Source organism: Misgurnus anguillicaudatus, chromosome 5 (genome assembly GCF_027580225.2).
Source record: "Misgurnus anguillicaudatus chromosome 5, ASM2758022v2, whole genome shotgun sequence".
Classification (NCBI taxonomy): Eukaryota; Metazoa; Chordata; class Actinopteri; order Cypriniformes; family Cobitidae; genus Misgurnus; species Misgurnus anguillicaudatus.
In genome coordinates, this window is record NC_073341.2 from 17,825,643 (window position 1) to 17,839,681 (window position 14,039).

A 14,039-nucleotide genomic window follows, 5' to 3' on the forward strand; every position below is an offset into this window, starting at 1 on the left:
GTTTAATCTCGGTGTGCTTGTAAAGTTGTCAACCCATAATGCTAGTGGTCCACCTACTAAAACTACGTAAGATTTAGGAAGTGTAGAAAATCACATAAGACGAATCAATAGCGTACATCAGATATCCAGACCAAAAACAGATATCACAGAGAAAGATCCATTTACAGAAGAGCTATTTATAAAAACCCAAAATGCCACTAATGCCACAGATACAACATTAACTAGATTGTCTAAAGTGGTGCATGTGGTTTCGGAGTGGTTTTTAAAGTGTTGATTTATGGTTGCTTTGGGGTGATTGCTTACTGGCATGAGTCAAAAAAATCTGCATACTTCGCATACGAGATTAAGAGCATCGAAATTTGATTTCACATCTTTGCTTAGTCAATAAAGATATCAAGGTTATATTTTCACAGAATGTTTATGTAGAAAACGGTTCAAATCACAAAAATTGACTTTTATAGTCAGGCTCACATATATAGTTTGATACCCTTAATGTTAATCTATAGTATAAATGTTAATGATCGTTTGTGCTTATTACTCCTTAAATTGTTCATTTTCATGATTAGTAAGCCGTTTAATAGACGCACTAATCATAAGCCTTCCCGAAATCATTCGAATCCCTATGCACCCCTGGCTGTTTGTCTCAGGTCTGGGGTGAAGGTTGTTGTGAGGTGAGGGTGCTTGAGGTTATGTGATTGGTTCCTGTGTGCAAGCAGAGCGGGTGATAGATGAGGGAGAGGGCGGATGATGGGTCCCGTGGGATGGGTTTACGGTAAAGTGCTCAGCCATGCTGACAGAATCTCCACCAGCACTGGGGACCCCAGAAAAAACAAGTGCTGCAATAACACAGGCAGGGGCCACACCAGAAAAGAAAGAAAGGATTTGAGAGGAAGCACATGGGAGGTGTACAGGACACATGAAGCAGCGACATCATCAGTGTCATCATCATTCACCCACATTGTGGGCGGATCCTCGCTGTAATGTATGAAAATTGTGACTCTTCTGTACTGTGCAGATGCCTGCCTGCATATGAATACTCACACACTCTGTGACACTCTGTGTCTAAATGTATATTTTGAGGGGGTAGAGAGACTAGACCTTAGTCAAGGATATGATTTGACACAAATGTAACCTATGTTATAACTTAGGAATAGGGACATATGCAGGCATGTACTGTAATGCATTCTGTACTTTGGTGTCAATCATTCAGTTGTCATTTTATACCGCCCCAGTGACAGCTTCTGTACTTTCTGAGAGTACATCCCTTCATCAAAAGAAAAAATTAGGGGTGCATTGATATATCGTCCGATGATGCTTGCTGTGCTTCTCAAATCTCAATTAATTTGCGTTGAAATGCCGCTACATCCAAAAGCTAGAGGGCGCTCTCGTGCAGAAACTTAAAGTGTGCTTTAGATGAAGAACCATACACACAGCTATGACACGCAGCTCCAGGAAATGGCTTTAGGATATAGTATTTATATTGCTGTTCTTCAAACCTTTTCAGGTATTTTCATAATGATTAAGTTTGACGACGAGTGGTGTTTTTTTAAATGCATGTTATAAACGACTCAAACTAACAGATTGATTTCAGATTGATAAGGACTTACTGATCAAAAGCCGTAGTACATGAAATAGCTGTGCATAATATCGGCTGTGCGATTCAGAATAGTTATCGGCAACGCATTAGTAGTGTATATCGGCATTTATCGGTGCACCCCTAGAAAAAAATGCAATAAATAAAATAAAAACATATTTTTAAAACCATTTCATAAGACTTTTTTAAAGAAGTCAAATAAATCTTTGGTGTCCCCAGAGTATGTATGTGAAGTTGTAGCTCAAAATATCATATAGATAATTTATTATAGCATGTTGAAATTGCCACTTTGTAGGTGTGAGCAAAAATTTGCTGTTTTTGGGTGTATTATCCCCTTCCGTCATCACAATGATAATTTTTTTCACATGTTTGCAGAGAATGGTTCACCAAAACAAAGTTACTGGGTTTTTCTTTTTCACATTTTCTAGGTTGAAAGAAGCACTGGGGACCCAATTATAGCACTTAAACATGAAAAAAGTCAGATTTTCATGATATGTCTCCTTTAATTTATAAAATCAAACTAAATAATGTTTTACTGTATTACAGTATCATCAAATTGAGAATTTTCCTAAAAGTTTCTAAGAGTTAGTTCACCAGAATATTGAAAATTTTGTCATTAATTACTCACCCTCATGTCCACTAAGACAGTGGTTCTCAAACTGGGGGCCGCGAGATGGTGCCGGGGGGCCCCAGTTTTATGACATTTTATGAAATACATTAATTTATCATGAATTCTGTGTAATTAAACCTAAAAAAATATAAGGCTACTAACCAAAATCACTACTTTTTTGTATAATTTAATGTATTTTTTTATTAAAATGTTGAGTTTTAGAACAAATTTTCTTTGAGGGGCCACGAAGGAATGCACCGTACACAAGGGGGGCCGCACGCTGAAAAAGTTTGGGAACCACTGCCCTAAGACCCTTTATTCATCAACAATGTCTTTACAATGTATATGTCCCCTTTAATATATTTTTACATTGTGACATTAAACAGCCTATCGTAATGCAAAATCTCAGTCCTATGATTTTCCAGTGATATGTGGTTTCTCTTTCCACACTAAATACAATTGGCTGATCAACTTGACACAAAGACAAAAATATCTGAACATATTTTATGTTTCATGTTATGTACACTGCTTTTTGAAACAATGAAAGTGGGAGGGGCTACTGAGCATGACGACGCCACAAAAATAAAAAAGGGGAAGCAGAATCTGTCACTTCTTGTCACTTGTCGCAGTAGCTGGTTGGGGGAACAAAATTAAACTGACATGGAAAAGATTGTTGCTTTTGCTTTAGTGCAAAAGCAGTTACAGTGTTAATTTCACAAGACTTCTTAAAGATGTCAAATAAATCTTTTGTGTCCTCAAAGTACGTATGGGAAGTTCTAGCTCAAAATACCATATAGATAATTTATTATAATATGATCAAATTGCCACTTTGTAGGTGCGAGAAAAAATTTGCCATTTTTGGCTGCACTGAAAAAAATTATTAATTCAATTTACTCAATTTTTTTAGGTAAGTGGTTGCAATCAATTTATTTAAGCTACATTTAAACAAAAACAATTAGTAAAATAAAATAAAATAAAAAACTTTTGTTTATGTAACTTAAATAAATTGATTGCAACCACTTACCTTAAAAAATTGAGTAAAGTGAATGAATCATTTTTTCAATGTGTGTCCTTTAAAGTGCAAATGAGCTGATCTCTGCACTAAATGGCAGTGTTGTGGTTGGATAATGCAGATTAAGGTGCGGTATTATCCCCTTCTGACATCACAAAGGGAGCCAAATTTCACTGACCTATTTTTTCCACATGCTTGCAGAGAATAGCGTTGATCTTTTTCACATTTTCTAGGTTGATAGAAGCACTGGGGACCCATTTATAGCACATAAAAAGTCAGATTTTCATGAAATGTCCCCTTTAATTTATAAAATCAAACTAAATAATGTTTTACTGTATTACAGTATCATCAAATTGAGAATTTTCCTAAAAGTAAATAATTGCTAAAAGAGTTAGTTCATTTGGTCATTAATTACTCACCCTCATTTCCCAAGACCTTCATTCATCAACAATGTCTTTACTGCCTTTCTGGGCCTTGACACTTTCAGTCACATTGCTGTCTGGGGGTTAAGAAACCCCCTGGATTTTATAATTGTTCTGGAGATGATCGAAGGTCTTACGGGTGGAATGACATCAGGGTGAGTAATGAAAAAATTTTCATTATTGGGTCATCTAACCCTTTAATTATAAGAAATGACATCGCAATGTAAAAATCTCAGTGGTCCTAAACATTTACATTTTCTTAATGAAATTTCCAGGTCATATTTAATTTAAAATAAAAAGAAGAAATGACATAATGAGATTCACTTTTATATAGACTGTAAGAATAACCAGTCCTTTATTAAAACTCCAATTCATTGTAATAGATGTAATGCCTCATAATAACATTTACATTTATGCATTTGGCTAAAGCATATACTTGTATACAGTGTATTTAACGTTCTGAATACAATTTTTGTCAGTGGGGCTCAAACACATAACCTGTGAGTTGCTAATGCAATGCTTTCCAAATCGAGCAACATACAAATGACATTACAACAAAGAACTAAATCTTGCCTAGGCTTTGTTACCCGACATGCATCTTTTGATGTCTGCAGGGAGTCATCATCAGATACATTTGCACTTATCGAGTCTGTGCAAGTGTGTGTATGCGTGAGTGTGTGGGTGAGCGGGTGCATGTGCATGGGCCAATAGCCAGGTTACCATGGTGATGGCTCAGCACCTAAAAGCATTCTGAGGAATGAGAGTGAGGTGTGACATATGACCTATCAATCACACTCAGGAGAATGAACGAGAGATATCAAGTTAGAGAGAGCGAGAGACCATCACAGTCAGTTAACACTTTCATATCACCGGAAAAAAGATTTGGTTTGTGGCTGATGCAACACAACATCTAGCCTTACTAAAAACAGAGTTGAAGAGTCTAGTGTATAGAGCATATAAAGATGTCTGTTTTCCAAACAAACACACAGCCTTACTCAAGGTCAGATAGTGATCAATCACACCCAATAACACCCTGACCACTGCATTCAGATTCATTAAAAGACAGACCGCTTGTCTCTCTGTGGGCTACAGACAGCTTCATAAAGCCAGCTGTTGAAACCATTCATTAGGGTGGCACATTTAACGTTTTGTGTAAACACTAAACAGGGCGTTGTTTTGTAGCAATCTGCACCATGATGCTTATCTAAATGGATGAACCCCTGTTCAGGAACCCCTATTTAGTCTTACAGTAGCCTATTTAAAAAAGCCAAGTCTTAGATAGAAAAACACTTAAGTCATCTCCCAGTAGCCAATAATTTTAAAATTTAAAACGCATCTTTGAGCACCATTATAATGAATGTCAACGTTTTCCTGTGACAGTAATTTCTACATGCTTTAAACATCTTGAATATAATTCCATTATTTAGTATACGCAAATTTATGAATATGCGAATTAGTCTCCGCCTCAACACAAGATTTGAGTATGTGAACTGATCCCCGCCTCCATCCTTTCGTGCACGTAAATTCTTGCTGATTTCGATAGTTTCAGACACATAACTGCCAAGTGCGGTTTCACAATGCATGCGTGAACTGCACGTTTGCAGGTTAGACTATTACACATTGCATGTAAGTTCAGTATGTGTGAATTCAAATGTGATAATGTGATTGGTGTGTGTGACGTAGCAAACCAAGGGGATTTCAAACCACAGGAATGAGATGGGAACTCAAATATTATGGATAAAATACTCAGCAATGGTGTTGCATGATATATTTCCATATGATATGATAAGCATGTTAAAAACACCACATAGCCATATAAACAACAAAAAAACTTGATTTTCACAACAATGGGACTGTAATCTAATGTTAATTTCAATATTTACTGATACATTTTTTAAATCAAAAGCTGTAAGTGTAAGCATAAGTTAATGTACAACAAACTAAGATGAGCAATTGTATTTGGAATATCTAACAAATATGAAATTTATGTTATTTTAATAATAATAATTAGTGCTGCCTCACGATTAGTCACGACTAATCGTTTGCAGAATAAAAGTTTTTGTATACATAATATATGTGTGTGTACTGTGTATAATAATTATGTATATATAATACACACACATACATGTAGAATTTTAAGAAAAAAATATATTAATATAATAAATATTTATATTTATATATAATATAAAATATATATAAATATAAACATGTATATACACATGCAAATATTTCTTAATTAAATACATGCGTGTCTGTGTGTGTATTTATACATAATTATTATACACAGTACACACACATATATTATGTATACAAAAACTTTTATTCTGCAAACGATTAGTCGCGACTAATCGTGAGGCAGCACTAATAATAATTGAATAAATGCTGAAAAACTATTTGCTCATTGTTATAATAATAATACATTTACTAATGTTCACAAATACAACCTTATTGTAAAGTATTACCAAAAAAACTGGTAAATGTGGGTAAAAAACAATATATATAAAACACGCCACTGAAAATAGGTCTGGCAGGTTACTTGTTGTCATAACATTAGAAAAATACTTGTAAAACCAGAAAAAACCTGTCTAACCATTAGTTACAAGACAACTTAGCTGGGTGAGCATTGTAGATAAAATATGAAATGGAAAGGACACAACATTTTTCACATTAGTGTTAACATTTATATACAATATAAGAATTTTTTGCATAAAGAAACTAATGTAGCTTAATAAAATGCAAAATATAAAGTTGCCACTACAGTGAAGCAAAAAGATACTTGTACTATTTGCAATAAAAAAATACATCATTTATATTTTACATAATTCTTGATGATTAAATATATTCTTACTATTCAAAAAGGATTAATTTTAGTCCCAAATGTTTGGCAACCAAAAGCATTTGGCCGCAACAAGCAAAAATAAAAAAAATTAAAAGTGAAAAGGCTGAATAAATATTACCGAACAACGTTTTCAATTATCAAAAAGCAACCAGCATAGAGGCGAGCACGCTTTATAAATGCAGCAAGCATGTCAGCAGTGTAAAAGCAGAGAAAGACTGACACTTTTTGCTATTTTCTGCCAAATTATTGCAGTTGACGAATATTCGCTGCATCCCTACATTTTAGTACTTGAGTGTGATTTTTTTTAATTACAGTAATAAAAATATGTAATTTATTTAGGGGTGAAATATGACCCGGGTAGCCATCTTTTTTGATCAACATCTATACTATGTTGGTTCCTGTAATTGCATTCACTAAAAAATGTGCAACACCTCCATATAGAACACACACAGCAAAAACACGAATAACATCACTCAACACCAGATCTTTAACCCCATCAAACTAATGCACTCTAATGCTGCAGACATGACACATAATATATCATAATAATATCACCAGGCGCTTCCAAAATCATGTGGATTTGATTTGTGTGTGTACGAGTGTGTGTTCGTCGGGAGAGACCACGTAAAGCAGGCAGCAGTAGCAGAAACCTCATTAATGTTTCAGAGACCCCGGGGCGGATCAGCTGCATATTAACTAGGTCAGTGTTACACAATGACTGGACCCTCCAATCCTCTCTCTCTCCCTCTTTTCCTCTCTCTCTCCCCCTCTCTCTCTCTCTCACTCTCTGCTGCTGCCATGGAGATGCCAGCATCATTCTTATTCTTGCATCTTTCACAGCCATGACAACCATGGATCTACGGTGCTGTAAACCATGCCTGCTGCTTTGAAAGTGAAAGACTTAGATGTTTTAGGGGAAGAACACATGAAAGAACTGGTTTCTTAGCAACCGAGAAAGTAGCGCAGATGCAGCTAGCACAACCTTTCTCGGCATCATAGTTTATTGACTTACTAAACCGCACAGGGCACTTCACATGTCTGGTATGTTGTATAGCATGTACTCATGGTCAACTGATATGGGTTTTTAAATGGCATAAGCCAGGACCGATATCTAGAGCGCAAAATGAAACAAACACACATTCTGGTACAAAACACATCCCAGCAAGCAATTCTGCATTTAAAAGATATCTTAATAGCTGTCCAAACACAGCCCAGACCACTAGGCTAAAACAAGGTAAAATGTGGGCGGTCAATAAAAAGTGAACAGACGTGATGAAATAACCTTAATGATGTAAATGTGTCTTTACACACACAATTCATTTAATCGCCCCTTTAAAACAGTCACATGTTGTCAGTCTAAAACTCAATATTTTGTCATATCTTTACATTTCCAAAAAACGGCCCTTTTGTCTTTTGAAGAATGTCCAAACTTGGGCATGATTATAGATTTGTTTTATGGGCCCTAAAATCCACACACAAAGTTGAATCACTGCATCTCTTTACTGCAGGGAATAACATTTGATGTCGTTATGCCCAATCTGGCAACAATTAGTAAGTCTTTCTGTAAACAAAGTAATCTTATCACTAAACAATTTAAAGCACAATAGAAATATACCAACAGACAAGTGAAATTTCACAATTATTTTCAGATCAATATGATGACATCCATTTTTTGAGAAAACTGGGGATGTTCATAAAAGAAAAAAGATTAACCATAAAATTTGCAGATACTCCACTTGAAGTTTCCTGTTATTTATATAAGCTTATACATTTTTTTTACTTGTCATTCTGTAAACTGACCAAAAATATTTCATAGTATACACACTACCGTACAGTAATATCTCAGCATAATTTAAATCCTGATGTGTGTTCCCAAAATCCATACATTTAGAAAGAAAAGGCGTCAGTTCTTTACATTGAAAATGTTGTTTAGTTTAATGGTGGCAACCCAACTGCTGTGAAGTAATTTAGACAATGATGCCTTGCAATTAATACTTCCTCACCTGTCACAGTGTGAGCTGACCGCGCCAAAGGAGTCACAACCGCAGGGCAGGCATCCGATGGTGCCGTTGGTGAAGTGATCCTCTTCACAGTCCTCGCACTGCAGTCCGGTGTAACCCGGCATACAGTCACACTGACCCGTCTCATGATCGCACTCATCGGGGTCCGACACGCCTTCACCACTGCAGTTACACACAAGCTCTTCAGAGGGGACACAGAAAAGTTTATGAATTTTTGACAACCAAAGAGAGACGAACTTGAGTTTATCAAATATTCATATAAAACACAGACAAGGTCATCCCTACCGTCAGATATGTTTAATATTAATGGTTTATTAATTAACCATTAAAGGTTATTGTCCATTTTGGGTTTTGGAAGCCCCATCAGGAAGTCTCAAGAAGCTTAGCATCAACGCCAAATTTGAAATGTTATTAACTAATATTATCATATCATATATTATCAGCATTATAAAAATCAATATGATATTGATCATATACATTTGTAATCTTTCCAGGTACTCCTTACCCATCCTTGTTTTGAATCATTGCTTAAGACACCTCTAAATTATAATATTTAAACGTAAAACAACACTTCTGCTCTTCAGGATCTCTCCTATGCATTACCATCTTGCTGATCTCTACCAGCTATAATGAACGACTCCCGCCGGCCTGATTCTTTGATAGCTCATTAAGTTGATATCGGCCTGCAAGAGTGCAGATATTTAGTATTCAAGAGAGGTTGCAAGACAGAGACGAAACGCAAAGTTATATCTTAGGAAGCTAGGAATGACGAAAGCTGCAATTAAATTGAAGAGTAATTTCCAGAAATAACATCTGAGTTCAGTCTGGTGACTAGTTGCCTCAGCATTATTAAGAACAACATCTGTATAGAGATTACCTTCAGATCATCTACACAAAATAAAGAAAAAAGGTACAAAAGCTGTCATTGCGACAGTACACTTTGAAAAGGTCCTAATACATACCCTTGAGGTACTAATATGCACCTTTAGAGTACAAAGGTGTACTTTTTGAAAGGGTGCCACATTAATGACAGCTTTTGTTCCTTTATTTCTGACAGTGTAGTGGAATCTAATTAGATTTTCTTTCATTTATTTATTAATGTGGTGTTTTTGTATATTTATTTATTAGTAGTGTTGTTGAAAGAAAAAAACTGAAAATGTCTAAGACCTTATGAGGACAGAAAAAGAGCAATGCGTTGGACAAAAACATAAACAAGATTCAAAACCTTCTTATCCCACATGAGCACCACAGCTCTTATGATTGCTAACAGTGACATCAAACGCTACCTGATTATCCGCATTCCCCCATCTTAACTGTACAAGACAATCTATAATGGTCTTCTAAGATGCTATTGTCAAGCATATTTAATCTTACAAAAAAGTGGACTACATTTGTAAAAATTTTAATTATAAAAAAGAGCGCATTTGAATCAATCGTTCAAGTAGTTCATGTTTTTATTCAGCAGCCTTTGTTCACATGCACCGCTTGTACCCGAAGCAACGTCTTTTTCAACAAAGAGAGGGCTTATTCTCCTTCGACGGGCCATTAAGTTCAAAAGACAAAAATCAAAGCCAGACAAGAGGTTAATCATTGTTTACCACCTCCACAACATATTCAGTTTAATCGAAAGAATGGTGTCTACAATGGCAGCTCAGCGTGGGTTTAATGCATACAACTGCTAGACACTGCACACAACAGTGTGATCTATGTTAAAAGCCACATGTCTTCCTTTTGAATCTAGCATGCATCCATCCCCAAGAACCCATTTCACCAGATTTACTGCAATAGGTCACCCAGAGGGGCACCTGCTGGAGGGAAAAACATCATTTGTATGCACAGACAGACGCACCTTCTAATGCACAGAGCTGTGGTGTATGAACGTAAACACCTTCTGCTCTTGGGTATAGAGGCTGAGCATGTGGATAAGAAGCTTACAGACCCCCAGTCTGACGGATTAGACATACATCCATCTAAATGAGACTACAGACCAGACTCATTTATTTAGGAGAAAAATATTATGAGAGTTTTAAATATGAGAGTGTGATTACAACCATTTGAGGTGATGAACCTTTGATGTGAGGACAATTCATTTTGGCTTTATAGACGTGATGAACGGCTAACACAGGGTTGGAACGGCATGTAAATAAAATCATTACCAAAATGATTCAGAATATCACAAATCAAGTCAATAAAATGTCTAGGAAATATTTTACTGAGAATCAGAATTAAAAAAAATTTTTTTTACTATTTTTAGGAAAATAAGGAATTGTACATTGTTACCAAAAGAAAATGCAGGTTTTATTTTCTTCAGCAAAATACAATTTCTTATTTTCTTCTTTTTGATTTTGGAGTTAAATATAACCTGAACATGTTCTTGACAGGTTCTTGAGATTCACCCATTTGTTCACACTGAGCGCCTTCTTACACCACTTAACATCAGCAATGAATTGAAGTCCTGGGTGTCAGACAAAACAAAAGAAATAACACACGATGTATGCGTTGAATGAATTTATGCTTAGAAACCTATATCACTCAGTGTTCCTCTTTCAGCGTGTATTTCAAAATTCCATTGCAGGTGAAGATCCATCAGTGCATGATGCCTACAGCTGGGACAAACAAATTCCACTGTCCATTCCTTTTTACTGGGAATGAAGCACTTACATAGACAGCAGGGGGGTAAAGAGAGTTCACTGTGCCAGCTAATGCACAGCTGCAGGGATGTAGGTCAAACTCACTCACCTCAAACATCATATGTACTGTACCATAAGACGTTTTACTGTTTCCATTAGAATAGTTATTTATGCAGAGATATATGTGCTCCATATTCAACGTAAAAATAACCATATAGCATTGGTCACAACAACCAACAGACATAATTCAATTGTATAGTGAAAGCAGATTAAAATGTTAACTGTAAGAGCACAGCACCAGCAATGCTAAGGTTATGAATTTGACACCCAAATAAAACACATGATTCGATTAAATGAATACGAACCTTAAATGTTTGATTTTTTGTTTCAGTTAGGGCTGTCACAATGATTAAATAATCGTCTCCTCGCAATTGTTTGACCTAATCGTAATGATATCAGATCACCGCGATGATTGCACATCTCTCTAAAAACACAAGGGGGAGCTGCAGCGCCTGTATAAACGTGACAGTATCAGATTACTTTTAAAAATGTGTTTTGTGTATAAATACTGCCAGATAAACCTTGCAAAAGATTTAATTGTAATAATCACAACAATTTGTGAAAATTATTTCATAAACAAAAATATGTATGAGAATTAAATGTCAAAGCAACAAACAGGCAAGCGTCATAATTGTCACAATTGATTAAACAATTAACCATCGGCCAAATTTCATAATCGTGACAGCCCTAGATTCGACTTGACAGTTTTTTGTACTGGCAAAAATCTTCTATCCCTTAAACCATCCCTTGATCAATATAAAAGTTAACTAGCCCCTGGCTTGTCCCTTCTTTATTTAGGCAGGTTTCTCAATCCTTTAGAAGGTCTGTTATCCAATGGTCCTCCATTACACTTCCTGACTCTAAAGGCAGGCACTGCCTTTGTTTTGACTTTTGTAATCTTTGTCTCCAGATTAGATCAGCCATCAGGAACAATAGCAATAGGGCACAACAGCAGGGCACAGTTTTTCTACAAAAAAGCCATGGTTACTACCAAAAATCCCCATGGTTAATTTTTGAAGGGAGGTATCTGGTTAAATATAAATTCATTTCAATGTGTTTGTTTGTCACATAGTACACATTTATACATGCTACAACTTGCAGTGAAATGTAGTTAAATGCAAAAAACGAATCTTGCACAAGTGTTAAAACAACCCCACACTTCAGTTTCAGGCTTTCTTTGCTCTCCTGTCGGTCTATTAAAAGTGAGTACAAGCTTATACATTTGACATATACAGTGTAAAATCACTGGGGGTCAGTGGCCTCTTTGTCAGTAACTGTCTGTTTTGTTATCTTGGGGATTTAGTATTATTGTGGTAAAGTAGGCCAAGTCTAGAGATATTTCCATAAGAACAACTGATGTGGCCAGAAGTCCATTATTGCAAATGGAAGATTTATGTAGACTTCACTCTAATTAACAGTTTGACCTATTTCTTAACTAGAAGCATGTAGGAAATAGGCCTGGGTCATCTTTCTTACCAGCTTAGATTACTTAATAAAAACATTCGAGAATGGTAACCATCCCACCGGAATATATATTCTAGAATATGGTGGTTTATCTTATATAGCCCACATATCATGCATTCCTTCACACTGAAGAAGAAGAATCAGGACAAACACCTTGCAGATCAATCAATGAGAAGCCTATATGATTATAATTGATTAACACCTATCCAAGATATCAAGGTCTAATGAAAAAGATACCATGTTTAGTGAAAATAAGGTGCTGCGTACACTCTTAAAAACAAAGGTGCTAAAAACGAAGAACCACTTTTGGTTTCCCAAAGAACCTTTCCTTTGCCTTTCTATAGTCTATAGGGAGATGTCAAAGCTTCTTAATGGGACCATTACGCCTGTCAAAGAGCATTTAAATAACATATATTTTTAAGTGTAGTATGCAAACTAAGTAAATTAAAGGTCAAGTTTTATTACAAATCAATGCATTTGGACGGACAGACAGAGACTTAGAGAATGTGATATTGATTGAGACCTCATTAATATATCATGTTGCATGGCTATGACTATTATTATATATGAGTAATTACAATATGGCTGGTACAGTAAGGATTAAAGATTATAATGCAGAAGGCATGAAGGGCCCGATGACAATGTTTAACGAGTTATGAATGACAAGATTTGACATTTGTTTAATATTTTTAAGCGTACAATTTCAGTAGCATACACGATCAGATGGGTATCTGATTTAAATAATTCAGTGATTGTTTTTTGCATGTAACTCACCTTGGGAATTTTCAGAGGTTGTGCTAAGATCGGGCACGACGCCTGATCTCCCTGCTTTATTATCTGACGATGCTCTCATATCAACAGAGCTGAGCTTTCTCCCATTAAATGCGGCCATATAGATGAGATCAGACAGAGATGGGGTGGTGGGCGCCCTCGCTGCTGGTGCGGCGACATTTATCGGTTTTCCGGCGGACGCGATCGTGGGCGCTGGTGTCAATGCGACAATACCGAGCCGGTGCCCTGGAAACCCGTTAGCGCTCGTATTGAGATGCACTTCACGAGATTTCCTCAATAACGGCACCGCATCGTAAGAATGAGCCACCTCTGATAAGCCCATGCACACAAACACGATGAATGGGAAAGCCGGAGATGTAAACATCATTAAGGCAAACCACCACATAATAATAATTTCAACGCTCCATGAAAACCTCCTCGAATCGGACGTCGCGAGGCCTCTGTCCTCCAATTTCCATCGGGTTATTCCAAACCAGGTGGTTTCCAAGCCGCCCGATGTTTCCTACTCCACCATATCCGAATGAGACCCCCTTTTCCTCAATGGCTCAAAACCGACTGCAAGGTGTTTGATCCGCACCGACCTGTAGTAGTAACG

General features: G+C 36.4%; 1 protein-coding gene across 1 annotated transcript in view; it reads right to left on the bottom strand.

Annotated features, from left to right (window-relative positions):
* LOC129414562 (multiple epidermal growth factor-like domains protein 9) overlaps nt 1-14,039 on the bottom strand; it is a 53,156-nt gene extending 39,117 nt beyond the window's left edge. The window contains exons 1-2 of the mRNA XM_055168628.2: nt 13,427-14,039; nt 8,481-8,679 (exon numbers count right to left, since the gene is read on the bottom strand). Of these exons, the coding sequence (XP_055024603.2) occupies nt 8,481-8,679; nt 13,427-13,829 (602 nt within the window). The 5' untranslated portion in view covers nt 13,830-14,039. The remainder of the gene's footprint in view (nt 1-8,480; nt 8,680-13,426) is intronic.